The sequence below is a fragment of the Podarcis muralis genome, chromosome 7 (assembly GCF_964188315.1).
Source record: "Podarcis muralis chromosome 7, rPodMur119.hap1.1, whole genome shotgun sequence".
Taxonomy (NCBI): Eukaryota; Metazoa; Chordata; class Lepidosauria; order Squamata; family Lacertidae; genus Podarcis; species Podarcis muralis.
Genome location: NC_135661.1, coordinates 72,554,039 through 72,579,845, shown reverse-complemented (window position 1 = coordinate 72,579,845; position 25,807 = coordinate 72,554,039). Strand labels below are relative to the sequence as shown.

The window sequence follows — 25,807 nt, the reverse complement described above, 5'->3', positions numbered from 1 at the left end:
TTCCTCAGAAGATCAGCAAGAAAAAGTTATCCCCCACCACGACAGGACATTCCTTGGAATGTGCTAACACAGATGGGTCCTGGAATGTGCTAACACAGATGGGTGCACCTGAGGTGCACTTGGTTCACACTAGATGACAGTGAGGCCCTAGCAAGGTAGAGTTCCACAGGAAATAAGATGGCACCCAAGGTTTTGCCCCAGAATCCTTTGCGGTGTACAAGGTACTCCACCACAGATATGGAGGGTTCCTTGGCAGACAAGTCAATGTGAAAAGAGTTTTTCAAAAATTTGGAAACCACAGTGAGGGGGGCTGTAAATATTTTTAGGAAATAAAAAGACAGCTGTTTTGTTGATTATTGTTTCTTTCTGGTTTTAAATTCATGGCATGGAAGCCAACTTTAGTCAGGGTAGGCCCACTGAAATTAATGGAGATGATGAACGTAATCCCATTGATTTCCGTGAGTCTATTCTGAGTCAGCTGAACACAACCCATGCTAGTTTGTCTGTGACTGTTATATACCTGGAAGCTGTCATGGTTCCCCCCCCCCCAAAAAATAAAAATCAGTTTTAATAAAGCTTCCCTGGGGGAGAGCAACTCTCTGTGCTCCCAAGCAGCACCCTAGCTTGGAAGAGAGATTGAAAAGGTATTGCATTGCAGGTCTACCAACAAGATAAAAGCCATTCAGAAGTAACATGAACTACAAAGTAGTGCTCACCTCAAAGGAGAGCTCGTCGGATGCCTGCGCTGTGTAGCGTTTTACCACATGGGCAGCTGCAATGGCAGGAACATTGATAGAAGCTTCCTCATTGACCAGCAGTCGGTTGCCATGGTTATCAATCTGAAATATAAGGGGAGGGGGAGAATACAAGTGAAGTGGGTGAAGCCTTGAAATGTTCTGTGGGTGTCATTCAGAAATACAGGTGTTAGAGAATTCCATCAGAAACTGAAATAAGAGCAAAAATTCCCACACTTTGCATGTTCCTCAGAGGTCAGGAACATAAATCACATGAGCAAATGCAAGCAGCATTCAGTACTGTACTGTTGTACTTCTAGTCTGCAAATGTTATGTAAATTGCTATACTGTTTGCTGAAATGCTTTTGTCATTTCCCTTCCACTGAAATCAATTGCTTTATTTAACTACACACGTTTCAGCCGCAGCGGCTAGCAAGATGAATAGCGTAGGTTTTAGCAGAAGTCAAACTGTAGTGGAACAGAAACAGCACTGATTGTGACGGACCCAGGACTGGATGAAAATTGTTACCTCCTTACATCCCTAAACCCAGCATACAGTAACCAGGTCACACCATTCACATGGGGCTTCCATCTCATTTTCTGCTAGATTTCCGCAACAGGCAGAAATGGGTATCTGTGGAGCCCTTGAAAGCAAGATTAACATTTCTAGCACCCTAGCAGCGTCAGTGGCTTACTCTGTGTAGTAATATTACCTAAACTTTTCCGCAGAACATTCCAAATGTCTCAGGCATTTCACATATATTGTTTAAAACTTGTATTTATCTGCTTAAAACACACACACACACACAAACACAATTATATTGCACAGAGCTTCATCAGATCCTATATGAGAAATTAAAATAAAAAGAAATACACAAAACATATTTCAGCTTGCAAATGTTATAGCTGCATCATCCACCACCACAGCTACCCTCACTGTTCCTCACCTCCATCCAGGTGAGGACCGGTCCACAGTTGATGTTGCTGTCCACAATGGCTGACAGCTTCTCCAGGTACTGTGAAAGCATGGGCACCAGGAGCTGGCAAAGGAGAGAGAAAACGTAAGGTGTCAATGGCATAGCAGTGCCCTGATTCAGTGTCAACGGAAGCCGACAACTACTTGAGAAGAGATGGTATGATGGGCACTTAGTATGATGGGCACTTAGGAAGCACCAAAGTCTGGAGGTCTTTGGCAATGCTGTCTCTGAGCATATGCAGAGTGCTTATGACACAGTAACTTGCAGCAGGTCCCCCACCTATTAGGTATGGTGGGGGTAGTTTCTTGGAATTAAAAGACTGGAAGCCCTCGGTATCGGATAGCATTAAATTTAATTCCATTATTTGTTATTACATTTACAGTGGTACCTTGGTTCTCAAACTTAATCCGTTCCAGGAGTTCTTTCGACTCCCGAAACCATTTGAAAACCAAGGCTTCTGATTGGCTGTAGGAGCTTCCTGCACTCAAGCGGAAGCCGAGTTGGACATTTGGCTTCTGAAAAATTTTCACAAACCGGAACACTTACTTCCAAGTTTGTGGCGTTCGGGAGCCGATTTGTTTGGCAAGCAAGCCATTCGTGAACCAAGGTTCCACTGTATTTCCATAGCAAGGTAGAATGCACTTCACAATTTTATCCACACAACAACCTTGCAAGGAAGGTTAGCCCAAGAGGCAGTAGCTGGTTCAAGGTCACCCAATGAGTTTCATGGCTGAGTGGGGATTTGAACCCTGGTCTCCCAGGCCCTGTGCAACACTCTAACCACTTGGAAGGGGCCACAAGGATCATCTGATCCGACCTCCCGCAATGCAGGAATCTTTTGCTCAATGTGGGGCTCAAACCCACAGCCCTGAGATTAAGAGTCGCATGCTCTACCAACTGTGCTATCAGGGAGAGTGACCACCTTGCTCTTCACCTCAGGCAGCAAAATGTCTTGGGCCAGGCCTGTAAGTCAAGGTAGACTAAGATTGAGAAAGATGTCCAGTCTCCAGAGGCAGTGCGAATTCCCTGGACAACTTATATACTAATCAGTACTTGGAATTCTTTTGTTTCCAGATGTGGGTGTGGGGAAGGGGACATGCAAGATTCCTGTGTTTGGTGTACCCCTTGCCTATGCATGCCAGAAACCAAGCCGCAGATAGTCACACCCTCCTCAAAACACTCCCCACGCACCCCTCAAAATGTCTCCCAGACAATCACCTCAGGGTGGGCCCGCATGTGGCTGAGGGGCGGCAATTCGGGGAGCTGAGAGAAGCGCCTGTCGAAGATGCAGCAGTGGAGGTGAGCATCCAGGGTACGGAATTCCTCGTAACTGCGGTGCACCTGCCAGCTCTTTCCCTGCAGGGAGAAAGGCAAAAACCGAGAAACGAAAAAGCAAAAGGTTGGCCCCTGAGAAACCTTCAAAAATCCATATAAGGCCAATACCTTTAGTTGGCTTAATAAATATATTTAACCTACTATGAATTCAGAACCAAGAGGGAGGTAGACAGCTGTTGAGCAAACCCAGGGTCAATATTTGTGTGTGTGTGTGTGTGTGTGTGAGAGAGAGAGAGAGAGAGAGAGAGAGAGAGAGAGAGAGAGAGAATATGTTTGAATTGCACTTGCAAGCCCAGCATTACCACAAAGCATCCCTTGAGCAGCTGTTTGGTCAATGCCAGGAAGGGATCATCATTAACACTTGTCCTGGGCCTTTATAAACCATTACCACCCATCCCCAGTGCTTTTATCAGTGCCAGACGGCTAGAGACACTCATTTAAAATTCCCCACAATGCCTCACAGCGCTGCTACATCAGGGGCAGTGTGGGAAATTTTAATGGTGGTTCTCAGACCCAGCTGTTCCATCTCTGAAGGGAGCATTGCTGTGGCTGCTGCTGCTGCTGCTGCTGCCTGCCCCTGCCACCAAGTAAACCCACGGAGGAAGGAGGCATTGTGGGAAATTTAAATGCTGGCTCCCAGACTCAGTTGCCAGTGATGATTGGAGCACAGTTGCTGCAACTTCCTGCAGTGCCAGCCACAGCAAGTAAGCCTGACAAGGATGGGTCTCCCAAACTTTGTTTGCTGAGGGACCCCTCAAACCTGGAACTGCCCTGGTCTCTATACCAAAAGTTCAATGAACACAGCAGAAACCGAGGCCCATGGGCACGATCCAAACACACAGACAACATCCCAGACATGCGTCGGGATGCTGGTGCAGCATGTGGCAGTTGTAAAAAAAAAAAAAGGCGAAGTCCATGCTAGGGATTAGGAAAGGAACTGAGAACAAAATTGCCAATATCATAACGCCATTATACGGTTCTATGGCATGGCTGCATTTGGAATACAGTGGAACCTCGGGTTACAGACGCTTCAGGTTACAGGCGCTTCAGACACTAACCCAGAAATAGTACCTCGGGCTAAGAACTTTGCTTCAGGATGAGAACAGAAATCGTGCGGCGGCCCCATTAGCTAAAGTGGTGCTTCAGGTTAACAACAGTTTCAGGTTAAGAACGGAACTCCAGAACGAATTAAGTACTTAACCTGAGGTACCACTGTACTGTGTACACTTCTGGTTGCCTGGCCTCAAAAAAGATATTCTAGAGTTGGAAAAACTTTTGGGAGAAGGACAGTCAAAATGCTCAAGGGAATTGGAGCAAGTCCCTTGTGAGGAAAGGTTGCAGAGTTTGGGATTGTTTTGGCGTAGAGAAAAGGCAATACGGCAGCGATAAGAGGACAAACAGATCAAAAATTAATTGAAGAATGAGATTGTGTAAAGGAGTACATAAAGAAACATTGTTCTGGGATAAATATATCAATACGCAATGAATAAAGTTTACAGGGTAGAAATATTGAGGAAATGGATGGAAGTGGAACAAAGACAAAGTAATACGAATAAAAGAAGATTAAGGGAAGGAGGTGGAGGGAAGTCTATGTTTTTATGTATTTTTTGGTGTATTCTTTTTATTTGTTTTTCTTTTGTGTAATTTTTCTCTCTTTTTTCTTGTCATATTGTTTGGTTTTTGTTCCTGCAATTCAATAAACCGTGTTGGTTTCAGTTTATAAATAAATAAAAACTTAACAAACAAAAAGGTGGCATGAGAGAAGTGCATGAATGGCATGGAGAGAGTAGATAGAGAAAAGTTCTTCTCCCTCTCTCATAACACTAGAGACTTGAGAGCATCTAATGAAGCTGAAAGTTGGAAGGTTCAGGACAGGCGTCAAAAGCCCTTCCTCACATAGCTTGCAGTTAAAGGCTGAAATTTGCTCCCATAGGAGGCAATGATGGCCAAAAATGAAGATGGTTGTAAAAGACAAATGCAAGGAAGACAATAATTGGGTGCCATAAGAAAGCTGCAGAGGTAGTGCAGGATAGTGTAGTGACAATAAAGTGCAGGATAGTGTAGTGACAATAAAGATATTATTATTATTATTATTATTATTATTATTATTATTATTATTATTATTATTATTATTATAGTGCACACCCCGGCAATGATCTCTTTCAGCTTCTGCCTTCTGGAAGAAGGTACAGGGTTATAAAGACTAGGACTAGCCGCCTAAGAAACACTTTCTATCCAAATGTGATTTCGGTTTTAAACGCAGTGTAAGGTAGTCTCTATGTGAGTATATTGTATTCAATTATGGGGCATCAGAGTTTTTAGGGGGTTAACCAGGCTGGGATAGCTGGGATAGAAGGCTTCTTGGTTTTTGAATGTCCGATGTAGATTTTTTTCAATTTCGTTGTTCTGTATGGGACAATGACAATAAAGATTATCGAGTCGTTGTCTACAGCTAATATGCACGATGGCTATGTTCTCCCTCCAGCATCAGAGGGATTATGTCTGAGTCCCAGTTGCAGGGAATCGAGGGTGGGAAGAGTGAGGTTGCACTGAAGTCCTGCTTGAGAGCTTCTCACAGGCATCTGTGAGAACAGGATACTGGACTAGCTGGGCCTTTCACCTGGTCCAGCAGATTTGGTTGGCTGAGCAGGACTACAGAACGGGAATACTCTAGGTTGGCGGAACTCATACAAGCCTTCATACAAATATATCCCAGGGTGGTTCACAATTAAGAAACGACAATTACATACAATTACATAATTCAAATGAAACAAAACACGCAGCACATAATTAAAATGGAAGCACAGCACAACTTCAGATTGCAGAATGGGTGGCCAGATTATCTACCATTTAAAGGAAACTAGGCCTTTCCCTCAGTATCACCAAACAAGACACACAGAACGCTGTCTCCCCTACAAACCTAAACCTGTTTTATACCAATTTAGCAATCGATTAACAATGATTCCTGGTAATCGTAGTACAGTAGGGAATTAAGAATTTATCAGAAAACCCTGTCACCCCCTCCTCAAAGAGCTACAATTCCCAGAATTCCCTGGGAGCGAGCATTATGCCTAATTAACAACCCAATCCCATCCAGTTTAGCATGCTTAAACCCATTGCACAAAACAATATCTCCCTCTGCACTGGATCTGGCTGCAAGTGTGCTAGGGCAGGTATAAACCTTGGTTAGATTAGAAACAATTTGGAATCTTTTAAAAAGTACCGTATTTTTCGCTCTATAACACGCACCTGACCATAACACGCACATCGTTTTTAGAGGAGGAAAACAAGGGAAAAAATTCTGAATGAAACAGTGGATGTATCATTTTTGTGCTTCATGTTGTGGCCACAGACATGTGATCTGATGGTGAATTTGGGGTAGCTCAATGCAAAGATCCTGAGGATCCATGTGGATCCATGCTTTTTAACCACATTTTTGCACCATTGCAGCCCCAGGCAACAGTGGGTGTGTGATTTTTGGGGGGCAGGCTGCTATGTGATCTGATGGTGAATTTGGGGTGGCCCAATGCAAAGATCCTGAGGATCCATGTGGATCCATGCTTTTTAACCACATTTTTGCACCATTGCAGCCCCAGGCAACAGTGGGTGCATGATTTTTGGGGGCAGGCTGCTATGTGATCTGATGGTGAATTTGGGGTGGCCCAATGCAAAGATCCTGAGGATCCACGTGGATCCATGCTTTTTAACCACGTTTTTGCACCATTGCAGCCCCAGGCAACAGTGGGTGTGTGATTTTAGGGGGGCAGGCTGCTATGTGATCTGATGGTGAATTTGGGGTGGCCCAATGCAAAGATCCTGAGGATCCATGTGGATCCATGCTTTGTAACTACATTTTAAGTGGGGAGTGAAGGAAAAACACAGAAGGGACAAGAGAGCGGTGTGCAGAGAAGCAGCTGGCTAAGAAAGCAGGAGAGGGATTTAAGGGGAGGGAGGAAAGAAAGGCAAAAGTTTCCCCAAACCGAAGCCAGCTCTCTCTCTCCTCCTGCATGTTTTCTGGCTGCCTGCGAGGAGCACGGAGAGGAATTAGAAGGAAAGACCTCTGCTTTCCCCTCTGCTTGCCTGGAGGGGAGGGGATTTGCCTGCTCTTTGTTCCGTTTGAGCAAACACAGCAACGAAACAGAGGGGGGTGGGCAGTAAGACCCTGAGGCAGAATGCAGGAAAGCAACCACTTCCTCTTTTCAGGTTTCCCTCTCCGACACAATGCACGATTGATTTTTGCTTATTTTTGTTCCTGCGCTCCCCTAATCGGCTCCAGGGACCCCCCACATTCGCTCCATAACACGCACAGACATTTCCCCTTCCTTTTTAGGAGAAAAAATCTGCGTGTAATAGAGAGAAAAATACGGTAATTGGCTTTGAAATAATTCAAACTGTCAAGTTAAATTGTTATTTTTTTTTATCTGAACTATTTTTTAAGCTTTAAATTATTTCCAATTTAACTACAGTATAAAATAATGTGCGCAGTATAAAATAATGTACTGATGGGTGAACAGCTGCCAGTTACCTAGTCAGCTGACAACTCGACTCAAGAATATAAGAAGCAAATCCAACAGGTTTTGCCAGTTGACTCCCCTTCCCCGCCCCTTACCTGGCAGGTGACCTGCACATCAAACAGCACCTCTCCCTCCTCCAAGTGGCTGAGATTCTCATTCTGCTCGGGTGCAAGCTGAAGCTGTGGGGAGAGAGAAAATTTAAGTGTCCTCTGCAGCAGTGGGGAGCCAGAAATATCCACCTGTCCTGCCACTTCCCTTCCCAGCCTGCCGTAGGGACTCAGGTGCCCAAGGTAACAGTTCCTCGTTCTCCCAAGCCCTGCGAAGAAGCAGGGTGGCAAACGTACCTCGATGTGTCCAAAGTCAAGAGCTTCGTAGTGGAAATGAGCACATTCGGTCAGCTTGGGGAAGTGGCCTCGTGTGATGGAAAGTCTGCAGGGAAAGAGAGATAACGTATTTTTTGCTCCATAAGAAGAGTTTGGATTTGATATCCCGCTTTATCACTACCTTAAGGAGTCTCAAAGCAGCTAACATTCTCCTTTCCTTTCCTCCCTCACAACAAACACTCTGTAAGGTGAGTGAGGCTGAGAGACTGCAGAGAAGTGTGACTGGCCCAAGGTCACCCAGCAGCTGCATGTGGAGGAGTGGGAAATCGAACCCGGTTCACCAGATTACGAGTCCACCGCTCTGAACCACTACACCACACTGGCTCTCTAAGACCACTGGCTCTCTAAGACGCACCTGACCACAAGACGCACCTAGTTTAATATATTCTCTCCCTCTCTGCGCAGCACCTCTCCACGGCTTCAGGGATAGCCGTGCAGCCTGCATTCACTCCATAAGACGCACACACATTTCCCCTTACTTTTTAGGAGGGGAAAAGTGCGTCTTATAGAGCGAAAAATACAGTAGGTCTATGTAAGGGAATGAGTTATGTTGCCATGGGTGCTAACTCTTGAGTTTCAAGCCTTAGGTAAAATACTAAAAAGCACCCTCCTGCCATATGCAATGAAGCCATTGTGACATTCTGAGCCCAACCTCCCTCCCATGGGTGTCCATCGCAGGGGGCGGGGAGAGGGATTTTCCTCCCCACCCTGCCCTAGATGAACCAGAATCCTAAGATTCCCAGCTTGCTTGCTTTTTTAAAAAAGAGCATAAGGCTCCATACACACTGTACCTTTAAAGCACGCTCAAAGCACATTCCCGCCCGCCCCCAAAGAATTCTGGGCCTTTGCAGGAAAGAAGGCGCATCCAATGTGTTTTAAAGAGTATCGTGCGTACGAGAGAGTCTAGCATTTGTAGAATCTCAGATAAAATGTACACACACAATTCTTCTCATTTTTATATGACAGAAACTAGCCTGCTCCCCACTTTGGGGGTTTTGCTTTGCCTCCATGCCACCCCATAAACCAGGCTTCCTCAAACTCGGCCCTCCAGATGTTTTGAGACTACAATTCCCATCATCCCTGACCACTAGTCCTGCTAGCTAGGGATCATGGGAGTTGTAGGCCCAAAACATCTGGAGGGCCGAGTTTGAGGAAACCTGCTAAACATTCCTGTGGAAGCCCATGCATCTTCCTCTCCCCAAATCCTACACTTGTTTCCTGCCCTGCCTCAAGCCCTCTCTCTGCAGGCCTTTTTTCTGTCATCCTAATTCCTTTAGCTTGCCTACGTCAGGCACTCTCAGCCCAGCTCTGCGCCATACAATGAAACCAAATCCAGTGTACATTTACAGTACAGTGGTACCTCGGGTTAAGTACTTAATTCATTCCGGAGGTCTGTACTTAACCTGAAACTGTTCTTAACCTGAAGACTACTTTAGCTAATGGGGCCTCCTGCTGCTGCTGCTCTGCCGGAACACGATTTCTGTTCTCATCCTGAAGCAAAGTTCTTAACCTGAAGCACTATTTCTGGGTTAGCGGAGTCGGTAACCTGAAGCATATGTAACCTGAAGCGTATGTAACCCGAGGTACCACTGTACACATAGACTCCTCCCGGCAACTCTTGGGAAACTATCATTTCCCTCTCACGGGCCTGCCATTCCCTTCACAAACTACAGTTCCCAGGATTCTTTGGGGCATTAAATCTACGTTGTGGGCCTGCCCTTACAGCCGTTTGGCCTTCATCCTACATGTGTCTTCCTCTCAAGCCATGTCCAGCATCGCTGCTACTAGCATTACTTTCTAGCAGCGATGCTGAACGTGGCTCGAGAGGGGAAGAAACTTGCAGCAGGGGTGGCTGACGCCAGCAACCACCTGTACCTCCCCTCTCACATTAAATTGTGGGTGGGCACTCACTCAAAACAAGACCGTGGTCTCTTTGCCCTATGTTATATCTGCAGGATAGGGGGCAAGAGCAGGCAAAGCTTTCCACAGCAGAGAAATAAAAAATTGGCGCCTGCAGATCAAACAGCCACACCTTTTAGAGCAGGCTTCCTCAAACTCGGCCCTTCAGATGTTTTGGCCTACAACTCCCATGATTTCTCCAGTAAAAATAGGGAAATACTAAGGAAAAGTGGGATATTCCGGGATAAAATCAGAAACTGGGACAGCTTCTGCAAAACAACTTCTAACAAAGGAGAGTCTTCTATCAGGCATAGGCAAACTTGCCCCCCCAGATGTTTTGGGACTACAACTCCCATCATCCCTAGCTAGCAGGACCAGTGGTCAGGGATGATGGGAATTGTAGTCTCAAAACATCTGGAAGGCCGAGTTTGAGGAAGCCTGTTTTAGAGGCTGCAGGGGCGAGTTCAAAAAGTTGGCGACCGTACGTTGCCTCTCAGTCCTGGGGGTTGAACCTAGAGTCCTGTAATGCAACACAGCCTTGGGCCTGTTTTCATCTCTCTCTCTCTCTCTCTCTCTCTCTCTCTTTCTCTTTCTCTTTCTCTCGATTTTACCTCTTGGTTGGCTTCCCCTTGATGTTACTGCTTGCATTCCCCAGCGAGCGGACTTGACCCTCTCCCGTTGTATCAATGTTGTCCGTGCTCCGGGCCTGTGCAGTCAAAATAAGGAAGGTATGGATAAATATTGACACTTCCGACACTTCTTCCCACAGCCAAAGCAACGCCAAAAAATAATAATAAAGTTCTCCGGAGATCACTCTTCAGACTCAGAGCTGGCCTGCTACAATTCCACCCTGCAGCTAAGTCAGGGATCGGTTGGCAGACAGATTTCACAGTATCTTCCGCAGATAATCGCAGGAACCTCCCAAGTTACAAAAGGATACAATGGCTGATCTCCCAGTACAATGCCGGTCCCTGACATTCTATACCAACAGCATCTTTAATAGATGCCATCCAGCTTTCTCCCTACATCGGCTGCCACATTATCTAGTTCAGTTTCCCAGTTTGTTGAGATACGTTTTATTTTCTCAACCTCTCTTCAAGGACTGCTTGCAATCCACCACCACCCTTTTTTTTTTTTAAATTGCTGCTCGGTTTGCTAGCAATACTTGTCATTTCCCCACCACCACCCAGATAACTGATTTTAAAAAGGAAGAAAAAGTAACATCGTTAGACATAACATTAGCCCCTTCGTTGGATAGCTCAAAAGATATCACAGGACACCGCTTGGAAGACTGAGAGACCTGTGATCACGTGACATTACACATTTCAGATGCTAAAACACCCAAAATAAAATAAAATAATCCAGAGCGGGATTATGCAATTTAAAACACCGTAGCCAAATCTGTAAAAACCCACAGGTCTATTATATAGGGGCAGCGCTGAAGCAAACCTCCCTGATTGTTCTTTTCATATAAATATATATGTATATTTCAGTTTTTCAAAAATCTTTTTGACAAAAATACAATCTAATATTTTCCAACAAATAGGTATATTTTTACTTTTCCCCACTCCTTTTGTGGTTTCTTATATATATATATTTAAATTGTAATGCTACATCTCCTTCATTATTCCAATTATCTTTCAGTGATTTTGGGACTTCATTACACCAGTTATTAATTACTCCCTGGCTATTCTTTCGCATTAATTTTAACTGTTTGGTTTAAATTAATCCTGCTAATGAGTTTATTTGTGTACAATAACATTTCATATAATCCACAAATCTCCCCCAGTCTTTGATTGTTCTCGTATATAAATAAGGTGAGCTTGGCTAGTCAAAATCTGCTTGTCAGCTTTGGTGGGACAACTCAGGCCCCAAATACCCAAAAGACCACCTCCTTTCCTATAGACCCTCTTGCGTGCTAAGATTGGTGGCATACTCTCCAGCATTTCTCCAGTGAAAATAGGGAAATACTAAGGAAAAGTGGGATATTCCGGGATAAAATCAGAAACCGGGACAGCTTCTACATAAGAACTTCTAAGAAAGGAGAGTCTTCCATCAGGCATAGGCAAACTCGGCTCTCCAGATGTTTTCGGACTACAACTCCCACCATCCCTAGCTAACAGGACCAGTGGTCAGGTATGATGGGAGTTGTAGTCCCAAAACATCTGGAGGGCGAAGTTTGCCTATGCCTGGACACTGTGAAACAGGTCCTTCCACCAAGAAGTTAGTGTTTACTCAAATTCCCCTTTCTTGTCATGTGAACCCACAGGTTAGAATCCTTCCTTCTAGAACCCTTTTTCCCTGGCAGGCCTGGTCTAGATTTAAGAAGTGAGCGGAGGCCACCCACCTGCCAATCACATGACATCACAATGACATCAGGCAACAAGCGTCTTTGGAGGCACGCTGGGCATGTCCCATCGAGGAGTCTTGCTAAAGAGTCTAAAATGGAAGGGCTTCAATGCGAACCCCTCTGTGATCCAGAATAGCTCAGTCAGTAGAGCATGAGACTCTTAATCTCAGGGTTGTGGGTTTGAGTCCCACTTTGGGCAAAAGATTCCTGCCTTACAGGGGACTGGACTAGATAACTCTTGTGGTCCCTTCCGACTCTACGATTCCATGAAATGTTCCTCTGAAGCAATGCCAATACAGTGGTACCTCAGGTTACATACGCTTCAGGTTACAGACTCCACTAACCCAGAAATAGTGCTTCAGGTTAAGAACTTTGCTTCAGGATGAGAACAAAAATTGTGCTCTGGCGGCGCGGCGGCAGCAGGAGGCCCCATTAGCTAAAGTGGTGCTTCAGGTTAAGAACAGTTTCAGGTTAAGTACGGACCTCCGGAACGAATTAAGTACTTAACCTGAGGTACCACTGTACTGGCCTCACTCCTGATGCTGCGTCTGATAGCAGACGTGGGGAATGATTTTCCGGGAATGGCCTGGTGGGCCAAAGATGGCCCGTAAGCCAGAGGCTCCCTACCCCTGCTGAAAATAAATTTTGTTTCCTTTATGTGACAGCCCTTCAAATATTTGAACATAAGACAAACCACTGGATCGGGCTAGTGACCCATCTAGTCCAGCACCCATTTCTCACAGCAGCCACCCAGATACCTGAGTCAAATCCTTAAGCAGGATCCGAGCACAAGAGCACTTTCCCTTCTTGGACTCACAGCTGTCCATGGAGGCACAGGTCAAATCTGTGTCCAGGGCAGCTGTTTACCAGCTCCATCTGGTACGTAGGCTGAGACCCTATCTGCCTGCGGACTGTCTCGCCAGAGTGGTGCATGCTCTGGTTATCTCCCGCTTGGACTACTGCAATGCACTCTACGTGGAGCTACCTTTGAAGGTGACTCGGAAACTACAACTAATCCAGAATGCGGCAGCTAGACTGGTGACTGGGGGCGGCCGCCGAGACCATATAACACCGGTCTTGAAAGACCTACATTGGCTCCCAGTACGTTTCCGAGCACAATTCAAAGTGTTGGTGCTGACCTTTAAAGCCCTAAACGGCCTCGGTCCAGTATACCTGAAGGAGCGTCTCCACCCCCATCATTCTGCCCGGACGCTGAGGTCCAGCACCGAGGGCCTTCTGGCGGTTCCCTCATTGCGAGAAGCAAAGCTACAGGGAACCAGGCAGAGGGCCTTCTCGGTAGTGGCGCCCGCCCTGTGGAACGCCCTTCCAGCAGATGTCAAAGCGATAAACAACTACCTGACATTCAGAAGACATCTTAAGGCAGCCCTGTTCAGGGAAGTTTTTAACGTGTGATATTTTACTGTATTTTTGGTTTCTATGGAAGCCGCCCAGAGTGGCTGGGGAGGCCCAGCCAGATGGGCGGGGTATAAATAATAATAATAATAATAATAATAATAATAATAATAATGTTGTTGTTGTTGTTGTTGTTGTTGTTATTTCCATCAATTGGTATTCAGAAGCATTACTGCCTCTGACCATGCGGGGAGAGCATAGCTTTCATGGCTGGTAGCCACTGACAGTCTTATGTGCTGTGAAGATGACTATTGCATCACCCTTTCGTCTTCTCCAGGCTAAACAACATACCCAACTCCTCCAACCTTTCATTTTAGGACTTGGTCTCCAGGCTCCTCACCATCTCCCTTGCCTTCCTCTGGGCACTTTCGACTTTGTTGATTTTCTCCTTCAACTGCAGCACCCAGAACACAGTGCTCCAAGGGAGGTTAGAGGACAATGGTCTCCCTGCTTCCCATGATCTGGACACAATCCTTCTGCCGATGCAGCCTAGAACAGCTCAGAGCAACAAATCCACATCTCTTCCTCTCTCCCCCAGTCATGCGCTGCGAGACAAAAAGTTATGGGGTGCTGCCGTTGCGTCCGGTGTTCCCCTGCTCCATTTGGTCAGCCTCCTCAGCTAGCGGAGGTGGGGGAACTGAAAATGATGATGTTTTGTTTAATTACGGCACATTTCTAGGGGAGAGAAGATGCGAGGCTGGTGGTTTTGGAGACGGCCACATGGAGAAGTTCCAGTTTTACACAAAGCCTGTTGTGATTCAGCCCAGGTGCCTGCTCACAGCGATGAAAAGCACGGCAGTCAATGGAATAACACTCCTCTGCAGGAGCAAATTAAGTCATCCTCCATTTACTCAGTGCCAGGAGCAATTCAAAGAACTAATTTTGCCCTATCATGCTTTCAATGGCCTGGGACAAGCATAGCTCAAGGACCACCTTCCTCCATGCAGCCCTGCCTGTTTACTCAGATCCTCAGCTGACTTGCCCCACCTTGGTAGGTCAAGCAGGTGACAACCAGGAATAGGGCTTTCTTGGTGAAAATACCTCACCTCTGGAACACCCTCCTCAGAGATGTCAGTTACCTCTTACCAAGGGCTGTATCCAACTAAGATTTACTCAGAGTAGACCCATTAAAATTGATGGCTCAACGTTAACCATGTCCATTAATTTCATTGATTCTATTTTGAGTTATGACTATCATGGAATAAATCACTTCACTTTAATCCTTTAGTTAGGGTTGTTGTGGGTTTTTTGGCAAAGTTGTTGAGCTTTCTTTACAAAATCTTTTTTTAAAAAAAACCCACAAGTTTTTCGGCTGGTTTTTTTTATGAAATTCACCAAAATCCACACTGCCGACATGGGCTGCCATATGTCCAGATTTTCCCAGACTGAATACCGGCTATTTCTGGGAAATTCTGGACATATGAAAACTCTACTTTAGGTATAAAAAGACTTGTATTTTTACAGGAATTTACCTGAATGAATTGATACTACAATCTTCTGCTAATTTCACTGTTGCTCTGTTTTGTTTGTGCTGTTTCTTGGCTGTAAATAAGAACACAGGAAGTTGCCTGATACAAAGTCAGACGGTTTTTCTCTCAGTTCTCTATGGGCTGTTGCAGCCTTCTCCAACCTAGCGCCCTCCTGATATTGTTACACTACATCTACCATCGGCCCCAGCAACCATGGCTGGCAGTCAAGTACGGGGCGAGTTGTAGTCCAACAACAACTGGAAGGCACCAGGTTTGGAAAGGCTGGTACAGGGACTACATCGGGACAATCACATATCAGGTAAATAAGAAATTAATAAGACTGCAGCTCGTACCTGCGGTCCATTTGCTCTTCCCTAACTTCAAACCAGAAATGCATTCCAACCACAGCAGTTTTCCATTTTGTCAGAACTGGAAAACTCTAGTGTCCCCACTTGGGAACTAGTGAGAATGCAATTTTGAATCAAGATGGTAGACTGAATCTTTCAAAACTGCCCTGACGTTTTCTTGTTTCCAGACAGATGGACGGACGGACTACCAGCCTTAGCCCTGGCATTGCTTGGGAATTCTACCTAAATACTTTCATCACAGAGATCCAAAGCTCACTTCTGGTCCCTATAGATAGACTGACAATCGACACAGCTAACTAGGTATCGCACACCTTCCTGAGAAACTTTGCAGCTACTCAGAGGAAAGACAGGAAGGCGATTTCAACCAGGTCAGGTTCTTTGCCCATCTAGTCTACTTGTGCCTACCATTATAGGCAGTGGCTCTCCAGGGTCTGGGGCAGAGTCTGCTACCTGACCCTTTTAGCTGGAGATGCCAGCAGGGATCACATCTGGGACCTTCCAAAAGTAAAGCAGATGCTCTACCACTGAACTATGCAATGACGGCTCCCAAAAGCATCCCATTGTTCTGGACCAGACTGAAGCTCCCGAGCAACCCAAAGACACAGGTTGGTAGCAGGCACAAAGCTCAACCGCACACCGCAGCAGGATTGTGCAAGCAGTTGACCGGCAGCTGGGAGGCTGAGATCTGCAGCTATTTTGTCACCACCAGGAATCCACCAGGCATCTGAGCTGCCCTTGTGACTTGTGGTGAGGAAATACCCGAGTGTGCACTGTGGAGGATGCTTTTGGCTGACACATGCGACAACAGGAGGAAGACTGTTGTGCGCTGGGATGCATGATCAGCTGAGACGCTTTTTCCTTTTCCTCCACTCATGCTCCTTGCCCCAGGACCCCCTCTACTTCGCTATTTCCTCTCCCCTACAAAGATCTGCTGGGAAACTCCCTCTCTGATTAACCCTCAGCTGGAACATGGGAAGCTGCCTTGTACCAAGCCAGACCATGCACCCATCTGGCTCAATATTGTCTATGCTGACCGGTAGCATCCAGGGTTTCGGGCAGGATGCCTTTCCCAGCCCTACCTGGAGATAGCAGGGATTGGACCCAATACCTTCTTCATGGAAAGTGGATGCTCTGCCACTGAGCCATGCCCTCTTCTCCAAAAACCCTCCCCCCCAGGAATACTTATGAGTAGACTGCCATCAGCTCTTACAGAAAACCACAGGGTGGGCCATCCAAATGCAGGCATTATCTGCCATTGCTCCAGAAATCTGGAATGCCTTCCCTCTGCCATACACGAAGCAGAATCCATCTAGGTACGGTAAAAAAGGTAAAGGACCCCTGATGGTTAAGTCCAGTCAAAGGCGACTATGGGGTTGCGGCACGCATCTCGCTTTCAGACCGAGGGAGCCGGCGTTTGTCCACAGACAGCTTTCCGGGTCATGTGGCCAGCATGACTAAACCGCTTCTGGCACAACGGGACACCGTGATGGAAACCAGAGCGCATGAAAACGCAGTTTACCTTCCCACTGCAACGGTACCTATTTATCTACTTGCACTGGTGTGTTTTCAAATTGCTAGGTTGGCAGGAGCTGGGACTGAGCAACCGGAGCTCACCCAGTCGCAGGGATTTGAACAGCCAACCTTCTGATCGGCAAGCCCAAGAGGCTCACTGGTTTAGCCCACAGCACCACCTGCATCCCTAGTTGATCCAGACATTTTGTAAAGGCATATGACCCATGATGTGCACTGGTGGTGCAATGCTTGACCCTTTCCCCTGAATAGCAAGAACTTAAGAATGTAAGAACAGCCTGCAGGAACAGGCCTGCAGTGGCTCAGCTACTTCAGCATCCTGCTCAGGCCAGTGGTCCATCTAGTTCAGCATCTTCACAATGGCCAACCAGATGCCTTTGGAAAGTCCACAGGCAGGACCTGAGAGCAACAGCATTCTCCTCTCCTGTGATTTCCAGCAACTCGCATTCAGAAGCAAACTGCTTCCAGGTAGCCTTATAATCCTTCATAGAATCATAGAACTGTAGAGTTGGAAGGGACCCTGAGGATCAGGACTGCAATACCTCAAGGACCGCCTCTTTCCATATGAACCTACCCAGACTCTGAGATCATCTTCTGAGGCCCTCCTTCGTGTGCCTCCTTCTCGAGAGGTCTGGAGGGTGGCAACATGAGAATGGTCCTTCTCTGCAGTGGCTCCCCATATGCAGAATGCTCTCCCCAGGGAAGTTCACCTGGCGCCTTCATTATACACCTTTAGGCGCCAGGCAAAAACGTTCCTTTTTAACCAGGCCTTTGGTTGATCTGATTTACATCCTGTGCCATTTTAAAAGGTTGTTCTTTTTTAGAGGGGGGCGTGTTATTGGGTTGCTGTTTTTATTTTGACTATATAATTGTGGTTTTTAAGTTGATCTTGGTCTGTGAACCGCCCTGAGACCTCGGGGTATAGGGCAGTACAGTGGTAAAGGTAAAAGGTAAAGGTACCCCTGCCCGTACGGGCCAGTCTTGACAGACTCTAGGGTTGTGCGCCCATCTCACTCTAGAGGCCGGGGGCCAGCGCTGTCCGGAGACAATTCCGGGTCACGTGGCCAGCGTGACATCGCTGCTCTGGCGAGCCAGAGCCGCACACGGAAACGCCGCTTACCTTCCCGCTAGTAAGCGGTCCCTATTTATCTACTTGCACCCGGGGGTGCTTTCGAACTGCTAGGTTGGCAGGCGCTGGGACCAAACAACAGGAGCGCACCCCGCCACGGGGATTCGAACCGCCGACCTTTCGATCGGCAAGCACTAGGCGCTGAGGCTTTTACCCACAGCGCCACCTGCGTCCCAGTACAGTGGTACCTCGGATTAAATACTTAATTCGTTCCAGAGGTCCGTTCTTAACCTGAAACTGTTCTTAACCAGAAGCACCACTTTAGCTAATGGGGCCTCCTGCTGCCGTCGCGCCGCTGGAGCACGATTTCTGTTCTCATCCTGAAGCAAAGTTCTTAACCCGAGGTACTGTTTCTGGGTTAGCGGAGTCTGTAACCTGAAGTGTATGTAACCTGAAGCGTATGTAACCCGAGGTATCACTGTATATAAATTCAATAAATAATAATAATCCCCATCAAATCCAACCCACTAGACTATGCAGCTGTCCCACACAGGGACTGAACCGGCAACCTTGGTGTTATCAGAACCATGCTCTAACCAACTGAGCTATCTTACCCAGGGCATGAATTTGTCTACTCCTCCTTTAAAGCTATCTGACTTGGTGGTCACGACTGCCCCTTGTATGAGCAAATTCCATAGTTTTACTATGAACTATGGGAAGAAGCGCTTTCTTTTATCTGTCCTGAATAGGTTCATATAACGCCATTAAGGATTGAGCTTTGTGTGGAAAGAGTCTCTTGCCAGATTGAAACGCTCACACGCAACAGGAGGGCACGTTCACAGATTCCCATGGCAGAAGGGCTGCGTGGATGGCTTGCAACAGCTGATCATAGTAGAGAGTCTAGCACATGGCTGGTAGAATGCACACCCCCATGCAGACAATCATCATTAGCTCTGCACAATATGGGTAAGAACGCACCTTTCCAGACATCTCACTCAGTTCACCATTTCAAAGATTTTGATGCCACTTTCTGGGTCCACAAGGCAGACATCAGCACAACGAAACACAAATCGTTAAAAAACAAAATCACAAAAATAAATAAATTAAGAAACAGAAGTAGTTGAAATAATGCAGAGCACTACATATTTTAAAGCAGCTTGAAATAAAAAAAGGTTTTCTGAAAGCAGAAGAAGTATCAGCTAAAGGCTAGGTTGATCTGTTTGGGGTTTCTCTTAAATTCTCATTTTTTCCAGCCTTAAGTTCGCTTCTCATATTTCCACATCAGTTTGCAGGGTTGTTGTTTTGTAATTCTCATGAAAATTCATCAGCATTTTAGTAAGGATTTATTCTTCTTATTCTCCTTCTTCTACTACTACTACTACTATTGATTGAATTTATAAACCGCCCTATAGGGGTCTCAGGGCAGTTCACGGAACAAGATCAACATAAAGAAAATCATGTAATTCTGCATAATGCACACATTTTGCAAAGGAATTTCCCTAAAATAATGCACTTTGTATGCTATTTTTACTAATATAAGCATGTATATGCACACTTTACCCTAATGTTCACATTTCTGTAATTTTTTTCGTTGACAAGCTGCTTTGTAAAATTCAGAGGCATGTCGGTTTTGGAGGGCGGCTGTGTTTGGTTTGCATATTATTATTTTGCCAGTGAATCAATCTTATTCCCATCCCCGGTCTCCCAAGTAAGGGAGTTAGACAAATATGGGGCCACCACACCAAAAAAGTCTCATTTTCTCATCTGCCAGTCTAAAATACCATGATGCATGGTTCTCAAGACCCACGAAGCTTCATATTAGTACAGGCAGTCATTAAATAACTTTCAAATACTCTTCCATACTTTGGCTTAATGTCAATAAGGCTATAAACCTGTGTCTCAGTTATACCACTTTAGTCTGCAGTGGAGGGAAGGGGCCTTATATGATGCCTACAAACAGAAAACTATCATTTAAGACAAGGTGGGTAACCTTAAACTACAATTCCCACTAGCACCAGCCACCATGAGGAGTGGTCAGGGAAGGTGGGAGTTGTAGTCTGACACCTGGTAGGCTACAGGTTCAGGGGAAAGGATAATCTAGAATCCTTTCATTCGCACCTAGGATGCTTCCAAATGGGGGCTTTGGGTCATATAGATAAAACACAAGGATAATTATTCATATTGTAATGCGATGGTTGGGACGCGGGTGGTGCTGTGGGTTAAACCACAGAGCCTAGGACTTGCCGATCAGAAGGTTGGCGGTTCGAATCCCCGTGACAGGGTGAGCTCCCGTTGCTCGGTCCCTGCTCCTGCCAACCTAGCAGTTCGAAAGCACGTCAGAGTGCAAGTAGATAAATAGGTACTGCTCTGGCGGGAAGGTAAACGGCGTTTCCGTGCGCTGCTCTGGTTCTCCAGAAGCGGCTTAGTCATGCTGGCCACATGACCCGGAAGCTGTACGCCAGCTCCCTCGGCCAATAAAGCGAGATGAGCACCGCAACCCCAGAGTCGGTCACGACTGGACCTAATGGTCAGGGGTCCCTTTACCTTTACCTTTAATGCGATGGTTGGGTGCGTTGTAAGATGCTTTGAATTTGTTTGAGGGGGGGGGGCAAGGTGGGCTTACATTTTTTAATCAATACAAAGAAAGAATTGAGGGTTCCCTGTTTGTAGAACTTTAGTGCATTTTTGTACAGATGTCTGTATCTGGAGCGCCTCCTGCACACTTCAAAAAGTCTTCATTCCAATTGGTAGCAAAGGCTTGTGTTCCCGGTGAGATTTCAGTGTTATCTGGAAGCTGGGAACAAGAAGACCCCATGCCCGACATGGAAAAGGAGTTGTTTCTGGGAGGCTCCCACACTTGCCTAAGACATGGTGACTTCCCTTGACCCTCATCTGCCTTCCTCCCACAGCCCTGCATTAACAGCAACAGATCAAGAAAAGCTACCGCTGTCTCCAGGAAATCAAGCCGAAACTTCCTCCCAAGCTATTTTTCCCCTCTGGCGTGCGTTTCAGGGGAAGTACCTCTGACTTAGCTCTGCACTTAATACCAAAACTGGCCTATTCAGCAGTTTTCAAAAATCTTTCTGTATCTCAAACTCACAAGCAGGTTTTTTTTTGCCTCAGTGACAAGCCAAGGGGCTGACCCTATGCAAGCTGGTTTCCCCAGTTAAAAGGGAACGCAGGCTGGCAAATTTTGTTTAATTATTGCATCTATATCGCTTTTTTATTACACCTATTAATAGCAGGCAGGAACCTTCAGCGTTCTCTTTTTGGCACCCGCTTAAAACATTTTTGTTTAGGCAAGCCTATCCAGACAGGTAGAAGTTATATCTGCTTTTATTTCTCTTGATGATGATGATGATGATATTTATACCCCACGCATTTGGCGGCTTACAGTTCTTATAAAACATAATGAAACATCAAATATTACAAACCTCCCTAAACAGGGCTGCCTTCAGATGTCTTCTAAAAGTTGTGTAGTTCTTTATCTCCTTGACATCTGAAGGGAGGGCGTTCCACAGGGTGGGTACCACTACCGAGAAGGCCCTCTGCCCGGTTCCCTGTAACTTAGCTTCTCACAGTGAGGGAACCGCCAAAAGGCCCTCAGAGCTGGACCTCTGTGTCCGGGCTGAAAGATAGGGCTGGAGATGCTCCTTCAGGTATACTGGGCCGAGGCTGTTTAACTATCTTTTGGATATTTTTAAATACCTGTTTCTAACTGCTTTAATCAACAATTTTAATGTTTCATTTCATGCTTTCGCAAGCTGCTTAGAGGTTTTCTTACAATCAAGTGGTATATGGATTTTGTTTAATAATAAATATTATAAGAGGAGTAGGTGGGGCCTAGGTGGCTTGCTGGAACAAAAACGGAGCACTCCCCACTGCAACATTTTGTTGCAGGTGCCTCTTGTAGTGCCATTCGTGAACTGGCCTCCAGAGTCACTTACGGACTCATTGCTAAAACCATGTTTATGAAAGACAATCTTACTCAGCTACGAGTGATCACCAAAGAAGAAGAAGAAGAGCACTGTTACGATACATCAGTGCTACTAAGAAACCAGAGATTTGGCACAGATGTAACCCAAGGTCCCCTGATAACTAGAAAATGCCAGAAACTACTAGATGACATATAAATCATTAGGGGACAATCAAACAATAGGACTGAGAAGGGAGGAATTTGTGCATCTTTCTTTCAAAATGGGTGACATAATGCCTGCCCTGAAATGGTTACAGCAAGTCCACATTAGCTACAAAGCTGAAATTTTTCATGCAGATGGCCCAAGGCGTCCTGATCTCTAGAAAAGTGGGGAATAGTTTATTATTTGTGCATTTCTCTTGCAAAACAGGGGACAAGAGAAAGAAAACAATCAGCAGTCCCTTTCACATTACTGGAAAGCCTGACTCTGGTAGACATTGCAACCAAAGACACCGATTTCTGCAAAAGCAGAGATAAACTTTGACACTCAAGACTCCTGACGTAGAATTGCGTTAACAGAGGCCCTTAACAGAGGCCCGCAGATAGGAGCAAAACCACACACAGTGTGAGGTTCTGCTTTTCTTTCACACTTTCCCATCAGTCTTGACTTTGGAAAGCTTGCAGAATTCAAGCTATATGTTCCAGCGGCCAAGATAGCAAGTCAGCGCTGACCTCTTCTCAGTATCTCCAGCTTGCGTACCACACAGAGCAGATCAACACCATATATTTAAAGCACATTTGGTGCACATTTAAAACACTTCACTTATCCCCCACCCAGAATCCTAGGAGCTATAGTTTCATCCTCACAGAGCTACAATACTCAGGATCCTTAGCAGACAGTTCCTGGGATTCTTTGTGGAAAGTCATGAGCTTTAAATGTTTTTTAAATGTATGGTATGAATCTGTGGCCCCTGGCGGTCCAGAAATAAGAGAAGCAGGGAAGTAAAATGTGAGCACCCACCTCTGTGGCGCCAACCCAGAGATGACCTCCACTTCATTAATGGGATGTTAGCTACATTTGGACTGAACTGTGATGTGAATTTTAAACCATGTCTTTTCATCTGCCCTTAATTGTTTTTGAATGATCGTTGTTAATTACGTCGCAATCCGCACCCGGAATTGTGTAATGAAGGGCAGGCAATATATAATTGCAAAGCACACTTGTTGTTATTTATTTAATTTGTAACCCGCCCTTCCTCCCGAGGGAGCCCAGGGCAACAAACGGCCAAGCAATTAAAAGTAAAATAAATAAAAAACTTATGAAATATTTAAAACCTCTAAAAAACAGTTACATATCCCCACAGCTAAGCCTTTCAAGGTTGCCAGGAACAGCATATTTCAGCTATCCGATGCTTGGGTGAACAGGAATGTCTTTAAATTCCTCCTGAATGAGGGAGACAGACCCACCGCACCAAAGAAGACATCCATAGATGGGGCACACCACCAAGAAGGCCCTCTCATGAGTCAATGCCAACTGGGTAGCAGCCGGTGGCAGTGGCAGGGCCACCAAAAGCATCTGTTCTACTGATCGTATAGCTCAAAATAAATGCAAACAATTGCATTCAACACATAGCTATACTAGCTACCACATACAACTCAAGCAAACCTTCCTTCCCTCTCCTGGCCACCCTGCACCCACTTTCCTTCTTGCTGCCTTTGTCTACCCCACCTAGCAGAAAAGACACCAAGGTGTACTGACTTTTCACACACATTTGCATTTTTCTCTTTGCACATATGCAACATGGGTTTGTTTTGTTGTGGCTGTTCCTGGAGCAAATGTGGAAACATGATTTGTTTTCATTTTGTTTTTACAACTTCCTATTTATCAATCCGTCAATAAAAATCCTACCTCTTACTAAAGGGATTAAGGGGAAAGTGAAGCCAAGGGAGTGGGGGGGGGGGAGGAGGTACGCTGGCAGAACCTGGAGGGAATGGTAATGTCAAGCCTTGCATAAAAACACTGGCTATTCTTCAACTTGAAGCAGAGACGGCGAACTTGTGGCCCTGCCGTCGCTGTTGAACTCCAGCTCCCATCAGCCCCAGCTAGCGCGGCTGATGTGCAAGAATGGCGGGAGTTGTGATCCAACAGCACCTGAAAGCTTACAGGTTCCCCATCTTAAAGGAATCTGGCTCGGAGCATTTGAAGGCAATCTGGGAGAAAAAGACTGTCGCTCACGGGTGCATGTACACTCAACCCTTTCACCTCCAGCAAAACAGGTTCTGCAGGGTTCTGCATCATTTCAAAACCCTGCAAGACCTGTTGGACCACAGAGAGACAGCATGGGAAGCCAAGCCTCTTTGTAGACAGTTCCAATTCCTTTTAAGCAAAGGAAAGCACCATCCATCTCCACTCAATGCCTCTGTTAGTCTGGTGCAAAACTGCTTGGAGCTGTAACAGACAAACACCACAAAGACACTGGTAAGTGGAACAGAGGCGATTTTTGTTTTTCGGGATTTCTTTCAGAATTGAGCGGATCGAGACTCTGTATATCAGTGTCCGTCCGTCCCCCACTGTGCCTACCAATGAGCCAGTCTGTTAATGGTGCTTCTGGTCAACCTATATCAACAGGGAACTCTTTCCCACTGTCCAGAAAGACAATGGCAGAAAGTAGCTGCTCCAACACACTGTAAATTGTGGACAGTGTCAGAGATCCCTCTCCAGGCTGCAGTAGCCAGTGCTCCTAATCACCCAATTCTAGTCTTAATTGCCTGCTTCCTGACATTGGCTTTTCACCTTTTGTTTCTGGGGTTTTGCTGCAAATCCAGCTGCCGGGGCCTAGCAACGCTGCTGCTACTGCTGCTGCTGCACTCCCAACAGTTGATGTTGAGTGAAGCAGAGAACAGCCTCCTAATTATTTGGGGGAAGTTGTGGAGCGCATTTGTGTGTGTGTGTGTGTGATGTTCTAATTACAATGGATGAGGCACAACTCCTAATGATGGGGAGAAAGTGGTGGCGACGCGTGGGGGGGGGGGGAGAGTGGGTCGGCTGTCTTGGTGAATTATTGCGGTTGCTCTCTAGGGCAGAGGAATCTTCCCCCTTGCGCCACGGCGCTGATGGGTTGGCAGGGGGCACCCAAAGCGCTCCCTTGACCTAGATCTCCCCGAGTTTCAGGACTTGAGGGAGGGACGGGTTCCCACTCCCCCCCAAAAAAATGCCACGGGAGGGGGGGGTGAGGCGGAGGATCGGAAGAAAAATAAGGGGTTTTCATCTGACTTTTCCCCGTTCTGCATTTTGCTGAAATCTGATGGGGCGGGGGGGGCCTCCCAATTTCACCTCTCTTTCCACCCCGCCCCGGCGAGGAGAGTGACGGGGCGCGGTGGTGTGTTCCTAGGGGCGCCCGATGTGGGTTTCGATGGTAACAGGTGCATGCCGCGCGAGAGGCAGAGAAGGCGCCCCCTAAGCCCGCCCCACATCTCCTCTCCCCCCCCACCTACCCCCCACCCCAGCCAGAGAGAGAGAGAAAGGCGCCTTCACTTACCACCATGGCGCCGCGATCCTGATGTGCCCCGGCGGCGGCAGCCCGGGCCAGTCCCGGGCCGAGCCGAGACAATAGGGGAGGGAGCAGCGCGGCCGCCCGACGCCGCCAGCCGATCCTCTCCGGCCCGGCCCCTCGGATGCGCGTCCGTCCTCCTGCCCGTCTCCGGCTGGGGAGCGCCAGCCAGCCAGCTAGCGAGGCGATCGGGCTGGCGGGCGAGCAGAGCAGCGGCGGGGCGGGGAGCGCAGGCGGGCGGGGGCGGGATCAGGCTCGGAGAAAGACGGGGAGGAGGAGGAGGAGGGGGCGGCAGGGAA

The 25,807-nt window shown here is 46.7% G+C and overlaps 1 protein-coding gene across 2 annotated transcripts in view; it reads right to left on the bottom strand.

Moving 5' to 3' along the window:
* The window catches only part of ARHGAP33 (Rho GTPase activating protein 33), a 52,763-nt gene extending 27,025 nt beyond the window's left edge, over window positions 1–25,738 (bottom strand). The window contains exons 1-7 of one of the 2 annotated variants that reach the window (XM_077932075.1): window positions 25,497–25,738; window positions 10,454–10,548; window positions 7,905–7,989; window positions 7,656–7,739; window positions 2,930–3,067; window positions 1,682–1,774; window positions 717–839 (exon numbers count right to left, since the gene is read on the bottom strand). In XM_077932075.1, coding sequence (XP_077788201.1) covers window positions 717–839; window positions 1,682–1,774; window positions 2,930–3,067; window positions 7,656–7,739; window positions 7,905–7,989; window positions 10,454–10,548; window positions 25,497–25,502 — 624 coding nt within the window. In that variant the 5' untranslated portion in view covers window positions 25,503–25,738. The remainder of the gene's footprint in view (window positions 1–716; window positions 840–1,681; window positions 1,775–2,929; window positions 3,068–7,655; window positions 7,740–7,904; window positions 7,990–10,453; window positions 10,549–25,496) is intronic. The other variant, XM_077932074.1, reaches the window with a different exon arrangement.
* Window positions 25,739–25,807: the final 69 nt, after the last annotated feature.